We start from the raw sequence: 9,126 nt of genomic DNA, 5'->3' as shown, positions 1-9,126 counted from the left end.
CCAAGGATGCAGGAGCTGCAGGATGTGATGCAGGAGCTGCGGCGAGACCTCTCATCAGTTGGGATTTCGGGGCCCTGGCAATGCACCTGAGCTAATGCTGCCCTCAACGTTGGTCACCTACATGTAGTTCAGCATATGTTGTCCACATTTGATTATGGCTGGCACCACTCTTGCACTTGAGATAAGACTGCTGGCAAAATTAAAAAGAGGTCAGGTCCAGATCAGATCCATCAGGTATTTAGGTGCTGAACTCCTACTGAAATAAATGCAAGCGAGGGTTGTAAAGGCTGTTTTGGAAGTGGACTCCACTGACATTAGGAAGTAAAGGGTGGTGGGAAAAGAGATGCAAGGTTGCAAGGAGTAAGTGTGAGCACTAGAATGAAATGAACTTCAACGTGGACAACACACTAATTTCGTTAGAGTATCCCAAAAAAAGAATATTGCATTGTTTAGAGATTTCTTGACTAAAATTTACTTTGACTATGGATTATTGTATTTCTTCCTAAGTTCTTTGTGAAAGTTGGCATGCCCTGGTAAATGGCAGCACTTCCATGAAATCTGGCCCTAATACTAGAGTTAAGCAAACTGTTAAAATAGGAACTGAACCAAATGCCCAGATCTCCTCCCCAAACTCAAACTAAACCTGTTTTGAGGTTCAGGAATGTTTGGTTAACTTTAAATAAAACAATGTTGTGTTTCTACACATCCTGCTTTCAGCGAAGCCTCCAAGCAGAAATACAAAAATATGGCAGGCAGATCTATGTTTGCACTATTTCTGGCCCAGCTTAGACCAGGAAGCACTGGAAATCTCACAAAACCAGCTTTGTCTCACAGGATGTCCAGCTCCCAGGTTCTGTCACCCAGTAGAATACAATGTAACTCATGTACATAGCAATTTATTACTAATTTTCCACCCAAATAATCGTGAGAAACAAATTCCCCAGACTATCAGACATATGAAATCCCTATTTTTACTTTACTGTAGCAGCACACTATATGGGTACTTTAAAGTCCTTTTATCCTCATTCTTATTGAGTCATTGGCATAGGCACATAAAGACAAAATGTCTCTTGTGGCACGTGATAACAAACTGCAGCAAATGATAACAAAGATAACAAACCAGACATATGCCATTTTGTGCTTCATATTTGGTTCGTGGCTAATTTCAAACACGTAATCCAAAAATCTGTTGTTTGACATCTCTTTGACAACTCTCTTTTTATTGAATTTGCAGAGCATAAATACGAAGCCAAAAGCATTGGTTTAGAAGTACATATTTAGCCATATAAAATCGCCCTGTATGTCACGGCAACATTTTTAAAGCACTTCAGTGTACTAGACTTTTGCAAATTCATATTTAAAGGAATATGTCATGTTATTGCTAGAAATGATATCACTGTCAGCAAAACATAATACAAACACCCTGATTACTCAGCTATCTGCTCTACCACAACAAAGTCATCCGAAACAATACGGTACCACAGCTTCATGTTTGCTAGCCAGATTTATTATATTTTCCAGATTTTAACAAGACATAGATATTAAGAAATGTGTGTTAATCATTGCCCTAATGAGAACAATATGCAGTTAGCATTTAGGTTGTCACAAAAAATACAGAAGGCGAGTACAGACTAAACGCACTCTAAATTTGAGGAAACCCAATCCTTCTTTCCACTAGCATGTTTCAGTGAAATGGTCATGTCTGAGAGAAATTTTTTAATGAACTACCTAAATTTTAGCAGGTGTGTGTATATGCTTTCATCAGGCACAAGGCAAAGTAAAATGCCATTCCAACCACAGGTGTGAAAGCAAAATAACAACTGTACCACTCGCTTACGTACAAAAAACCTATGAGCATATAAAGCACTAAAAGCCTGCCCAGAGTCTCTTCTGCAGAGATACCAAACTTCCCAGAGTTGTACTCTTTCAGCCACACAACTTCTGGAGCAACCAGCTACCCAACACATGTAAGAGGACAAGAATCTGGCTTGAAACACATTTGCAAATAATAAATAAAATGCATGCTTGGACTTACAGAAGAAGCCAGTTAATTTCATTTGATAAAAGTGCAAAACCCATCACCATTCCACATTCTGAGGGCCTGAAGGTGCATGAAGATTGGGTTTAATTTTCTAAAGCAAAATATGTGCACTTCCCCTGATTGTTTTGGTTAGTTATTTATTTCCCTTAAGGAAACTTTCACTCTGCCCACCAGAAAAAGATGTGGAGATGATGATAAATGCTGGCTGAGCAGCAAATATGGCAAGCGTCAATGGAGTGGGTGCAAAAGAAAGCAAGATTGTCATTTCTGCTTAGATTGCAGTGCCTTGCAGCCACACCAGACAGAAAACCTCTCCCTCTCCCTCCAAATCCTCCTCCTACCTCCCCACACCGGTCACAAAGCCCTGTCTTCCGCTCCATCCAGATCGCCAGGCACTGCATAAATGCCAATTTATTCTTTATTTATTACGCACTAGGAACAGGGTTTTTTTTCCACTTTAACCTGGAATTATAAAGGTGTTTTCATACTCTTTGAGTAAGGAAAAAGTTTTGAAAATAGTTACAGAACATTAAAGCCATTTAGAGCGCAGTACCTCTTAATCTCTTTGCATAGGTTAAAACTAGTATTGCCTTGAAAAGTGGGTGCTAAAGTAAAATATGATTGAAAAATGTCTCATAGCACCCCACTGGAACACTTCAGAGTGTAGTAAATGCAAGAAAACTTTGGCTTGCTTTTTTAGGGATGTCCCTCTCCCTCTTACCCTTCACACCATTCTCTCATGAAACAGAAAAGGATTTTTCGCATGTCAGTTAGCATTACATGAATAGAGCTACTCCAGTTGCTTTTCAGAAGGAAAAAAATCAGCTCAAACATTAGACTACTGGCTTCCTGAAGGGCAGAAAAGAAAAAAAAAAACCACCACAAAGAAAACCAAAACAAACAGAATGAGTTTCCATAGTTTTGATGTACATTGTTTAAAATGGGGTATTTTTCAGTTAGGGATGAGGTCTCACCCAAGACATATTTCCCCTTCTCTCAGGTCCCCCGAAGTAACACAACAACAAAATCTAGCTTTACCTTCTTGATGTTACAATTATTGTAGTCTGCTTATGCTTCATTTTCTTGAAAAAATAAATAATGAAACCTTTGCAAAAGGAAAATCACCACAGATTAAATAAAGAGTCTCTATAAATATTATCTTAGTGGTAACTATATAATAGTGCAAGTGCATCACTGAACAGATTAATGTGATGAAAGAGATCTTTTGTGTTACATATTTTACTCAGTTAAATGTTTATGTTCTCTTTCAAGTGAAAACTCACAATTCCCAAAAGAGCAACAATAAGCTTGAAAAATCAGGTTAGACGTCAGCAGCTGACTATTAATAACCATCCTCTTGGCTAATATTTGTTTGCCCAGGGCAGCCAGTGTCCATAATCAGCATTCGTCTTTCATCTTCCTCAGCTGGGCTGTCTGGCAGGTGCTGGGTGGGGTAAACACCGAGGGGTCGGCAATGCCCAGCTGTAGATCAAAAAAGCGAGTGGAGGTTGTCACGCTGTAGTTCTTCGTGTAGGTTTCCTGTACAGGGTAACAGTCTTTGACTGTGTAAACGCCAACCCAGGATTCCACTGTAACCAAGCAGAAATGTGACTACTTTAGACAACAAGCATGAATGAATGTGTCACGATGACGACAGTCAAAACAATGGCCATTGCTCAAGCAAAGCCTATAGGCTGGAACTGCCCATAGTTCTGTCCATATGCATGGCAACACCAACAAAGGCCACAAAACTGTTAAAATTTGGACACTGCCATGTTCTGAAACCTGAACATGTTGGTGTCAAGCACATTTCAAATCATGATACTGTCATGGAATTGGTATGTCACTTTTCAAGTATACCTCTACTGAAGGACCATCACTTCTGCTTAGTCCCAGATTTAGCTGTGTTCTGCACAAGTCTGATTTCTCTCATCTCTCATGCTGCTTTCATGTCAGCACTTACTCACTTCACCAGTAAAGCAATGAAATGCTCTGTTTTCCCAGAAGCAAATTTTGGCGCCATCAGCTTGGGTAGCACAGGAACACTTCACCCTCCCCTCTGTTCGTCATAAGTTGAAAGGTGTGATTACTGAAAACCTGTGGTCCGTTTTACAATGTTGGCCCTCAACATGGCCACTGACACTCTAACTGCTGGAGGACTCCTCTGTACCAGAACTGACAGCTGTAGCATCTTTCTTCCATAGCTTTTGGTCCTCCATAATCTTAACTGTCGTTCTTACACTGGTGATACTCACCACATCTTTAAACCAAATAGAGATGACCTTGCTTCATCTTTTTCCATCTTACTGTCTCAAGCACAGAGGGTTTGTCTTGTTTGAAGAGGAACATTCCCAAATACAACTCCAGTGCCTCCATTTCTTCTTTTAAATCGTTCCTTCTGTTTACCACCATCGATTCATATCATTATAATTTTTTAAATTCCTATTCTTCTCAATCATTTCTACTGGTTCATTAATTATTTCAAGACTACACTCAATGCTAATGTCCTCCATGTATGTGATGGAGCGAGTCTGTCCCTTTTTTTAACTTTGGTTTAATTCCATGATGTGCTTATCTCAGAGGTGTTCTCTCACTCTCTTCCCCCCTTGTCCTCTGCCATCACCTCTACTTTCACCACTAATCTGTTTTTGAAGTCAATACCATAGCGGTGGTTTCATTTGAACACCCTTCACTTTTAAAACCTCTCTTTTAAGTTTCTTTTATTTATCCCATGCATCTCTTCCATGGTCTTTCTTTACCCCATCCATCATACACCACTTCATACGGTTGTTTCATGCATTTCAGACCTCTTGACAGTAGAAACTCATGAGGTTAAAATACAAAAATACCTACTGTGATCATAAATCAGTTCCTCTGAGTGATGCCTGTATGAATTTTTCCCAGTCCCAAGGAAGCTTATTTTCTCCCACTCGGTAGCTATCAAACATACTTCCTTTCTGTCCTTCCAGTATTGTGTGATACGCTGCACCACTATCACATTATTGGAAATAAATAAGCTGTGACATGAAATGCACATACGGTGCCTAAAAAAAGGGTGGCAAGCTGAGCAATATTTGAACATAGCTCTCCAGGGCATCCTAATATAGCAAAAGCATTCTGAGCCCAATGAGCTTGGTTTTGAGTATCCAGAAATGGAGGATTCTTTTCTTCAACAAGTCTTTTATCAGAATTTTGAAAAAAAAAATAAGGTAAAATACAATGCCACCAGGGTAGCCTGTATCTCTACTGAAACCTTCATAATTTTAACAGAAATACAATTTCTGGAATCCAAGCTAATATTAGCTGAAAGGTGGATGGGAAGACAACTTTAAGATATTACTTTTCTGAATGATCATACAGAAAAGCACTGCAGATACAAAATACTACAGGCTAAAAATCACACATCCTTAACTGAAGGTATCTAGATATTAAGTTTCATTAAAGTTCCAAAAATACTTGATCTGAAAAACAAAATTCTTGGAGTGAGTGACAATTTGCCTCTTGTAGAATACCAGAGGATATATTGACCTAGTTACAGAGGCCTAACAATCTTATCCTTTATTTTCTACTACATTCTTTCTACTTTTATTCAAGAAAGAACTATTTTCCCCTGGCTAAATGCTCAGGTTCATAACCAGTCTTTATATTAGGTGTCTATAACCATAAGTATTGCATTAGCTGAATAATGCCATAAATTTCATGGGGGTTTTAAAATTCTTTTTATAGTTGTCTGGGTTATCAGTAAACCATAGACGAAGTTGAAGCCAACGTGCTAATAAACTGCTATGCATCCGTAGCCTAATGTACTATACCTTGGAAAATTCAGCCTACTTTCTTTTATGGTGCAGGTGTTCAACTGCCAAATGCAAAACTAAGCCTCAAGGGCAGACGTTGCTTACTAGTGTAGCGGATAACAAAACTTAAGCGCGTATTAATGATGTCTGTTGCTGCAGAACCATGTATTGGATGTATTCTCTGCTAACACTTGATACTGGTGTGTTGACACACACTGACACCTGCTTTGCTTCTATTATGCATGCTCTGGTTTGAGTGTGCCCCTAATTATATTACCAGTTCTTCTCTAGATAAATTTTGGATACAGTCTGCTGGATTCAGATGCAAAATGATGCTGTTCCATGCAAAAAACTGTAGGATATGAACTAAAATACAACCAAGCCCCTTGGATGTATTTGATCCTGCAGAGATATGAAACATTTTCTTAATAAAAAGCATTGATAATAAATGAAATTAAATGCTGTGCACAGGGTATATTTATTATTTCTTCAAGCAAATATAGAGATATGGAAAGCTGGGGTGAAACATGAATAATTTTATTCTTCCCTGGGTAGCAGAGACAATGATTATTATTAAGATGAAACAAAAGCATGCACATACATTTCCTGGCTGGTTTTCTGTCAGACCATTCCTGGACCATAATTTCATCTCCAGGTCCCCCGATGTAATACTGATCTTCATAGGTTGAATTGGCGGGAATATCATATGGATCCCATGGCTCCGTCAGAGCAATCTTTGAGCAAAGCTTTGTAACTTGTTCAATCTGAAACATCACTGCATCTTTGTAGAGCAATATATACTCAAAGAATCTGAAACATTAAAAAACCAGCAGTTTATATAAACAGTCTTTTTCTATAGTAAGCATTGCTGATAAGTAAGCTTGCTTTTGACTTCCCAGTATGAGACCATTTTCACTTGCATTAAACTTTGCCAAACTTGGAGAAAGTCTAACCAGTTGAGCTGAAATTTCCCGTGCTGAAAGTTTGTCTCAGCAGACTCTTTCCAAAATAAATAAATTGGGCTGAACTGGTTCAGCCATTTCTGAGAACAACAGAACAACTTTTCTGAGAACAACTGACAGAAAAACATGTTATTATTCCTAGTTTTGTTCTGGTTTTTAATAACTGTTTCATTAAAAAGCTCTAGTGCCTCCATGTTTTGGAGCAAGGACTTGAAATTTGGCAGGGGAAAACTTTTTACTAAAAGATGCCCAGATTTGGCTAAGTTATAAGCCTTTGAAAAAATCTGCTTGCAGAGGCTGGATAGATTCAATTCCCCATGAATGTGGTAGAGCCTTTCCCTGTGCTGGTGAGATGTGTTATCTGCCATCCTCACAGATGCTACTCCATGGCAACCCATGTAGCTTAGTGGGACATGCTGGTGAAGTGGGAAGTCCATGGTCCCAAGCGCAGAACTGAGAGGCTCTCCCTCCTAATGGCAAAGTTTCTCTTTGCAAGCCACCAGACTCAAGAAGTAGAAAAAAGGAGAAAGCAGAGGAGCAAAAGTGTAAGGCAGAGATAAAGAGAGGTGTGGAGATCAATGAGCTTGAGAGGCCAGAAGGTGAGGTCAATAAAAGGGATAGTTAATAAAGATTTAAAAGCAATCTTCTGTAGAAGTGACCAAGCCCTGCTCTGAGGAGAGATGATAAACCTCTTTGTGGACATTTTAATCTAATTAAAGTAATTTTCATTTATTACTAGTTATAGTAATAAGTATAAGTAATAAGTATAGTAATAAGTATACTAGTCTACCATAAACACTGTGACTTTGCTTCCATACTTATAAAAAGGAGGTGGCATCATCCTTACCATAAAACTGGGGACAGAAACAGAGAGAAACTGAAATAAAAATTATCAGAAGTTTTAGCTGATTTTGAATATGCAACCAGAAACACCAGAAGCCTAACTTTCCCAGGGTACTTAGCATCAATCAGATTATGAGCTGTTCAAAGCACAACTCAAAGCATCCTCATGCGTGCTCTGCACCTTTTGCAATGGAGAGACAGGAGTCACTCTCTAAACCCCCCAAACTGTGCTAATCATTAGAGGCTTCCTGTGAATATCTCAGCTCAAGTATTTGGCTACAGTCTACTGTTCTGTAGTGACTCTAGAGAAAAGGAAGGGATGATATTAATTCCCTTGAACAGCTTCATCTTCCCTATTTGTGTCTCTTTCCATCTGTAATTCTTTGCTTCATTCATGATGCTACCTCCATTTCCTGAAAAAAAAAAATGGCTTGGGTGTCCTTTGGACAGTGGCATCTTCTGCTTCACAAACCTGATGCCAGTCCTTGACCGTATTCACCCTATGCCGTCAGCAAGACGGGAAGCTGGTGGAAAACAGTGCATAACCCATGTAATTGAAGAGGTGACACACAAAAACAAGAGGGGAGCTTCTCTGTGGTATTTCCCAACTCCTGCATGTTTCTCTTTGCAGTCTTCACAGTGACAGAGCACTGGAACAGGCTGCCCATGGGGGTGTGGAGTCTCCTTCTCTGGAGATATTCAAAGCCCGCCTGGATGAAGTCCTGCGTAACATGCTCTGGGTGAACCTGCTTTAGCAGGACGGTTGGACTGGATGATCTCCCAAAGTCCCTTCCAACCCTTGCCATTCTGTGGTTCTGTGATTCTGTGAAACTGAACCATGGCAAAGAATGTAAAAGGGGACAAGGAGGCTGACATGAGGCAAGCTGGGACATACCTCTCACGCACGACCTTGAGTCAGTCACTGGGAACTTCCCACACATTAACAAGACTCACGCAGAGAGGCTGACAAGCCGCAAGACTATATATTAGCCTCCCTGGGCTAAATGGTTCTCCTGCCCATATCTTGAAATATTCCTGCTTCTGTCATGACTCGTACCAACCTAAACTCGCCTGCCATTTTCTTAGTCAAAGGCAATGTCGCCGCAGTGATGACATGCTACTGAAGGATTCAGTATAGATAAACTGGTTCCTCATGTAAACCCAAGCCTGTGACCACATAAGGACACACATAACTTTTATATCACATTCAGTCCAGAGGACATATTCACAAGAACATTAAAATAGACTTATTTATATGTTTACAACCAGGGTCTAATGACTCAAGTACTGTTCGGCTGGCTGCCCAGAAGCTCCCATAAAAGTGGGAGGGGGAATGCCTTACAGATGAGTCTATCAATATGTTTGAGATATTTGAGTGATAATAAGTCACTCTGTGAAAGAACAAAAAAGCAATATATTAGCAAAGCTTTACGAACTACTTGGAATAAAATTTAAACAATTACATTTCTTTTTTATTTTAAATCTT

The 9,126-nt window shown here is 39.5% G+C and overlaps 1 protein-coding gene across 1 annotated transcript; it reads right to left on the bottom strand.

The window, feature by feature from the left end:
* Positions 1 to 3,439: 3,439 nt before the first annotated feature.
* On the bottom strand, positions 3,440 to 6,647 carry EPDR1 (ependymin related 1; the record flags this gene model as incomplete). Its single annotated transcript, XM_009637207.2, has 2 exons — positions 3,440 to 3,630; positions 6,437 to 6,647. Coding segments are annotated over 2 exons (402 nt in total), but the record flags the coding sequence as incomplete, so codon positions are not given.
* Positions 6,648 to 9,126: the final 2,479 nt, after the last annotated feature.

This window comes from Egretta garzetta, unplaced genomic scaffold (assembly GCF_000687185.1).
Source record: "Egretta garzetta isolate BGI_Z169 unplaced genomic scaffold, ASM68718v1 scaffold514, whole genome shotgun sequence".
Lineage (NCBI taxonomy): Eukaryota > Metazoa > Chordata > Aves > Pelecaniformes > Ardeidae > Egretta > Egretta garzetta.
This window is presented reverse-complemented; position numbering and strand designations above follow the sequence as displayed.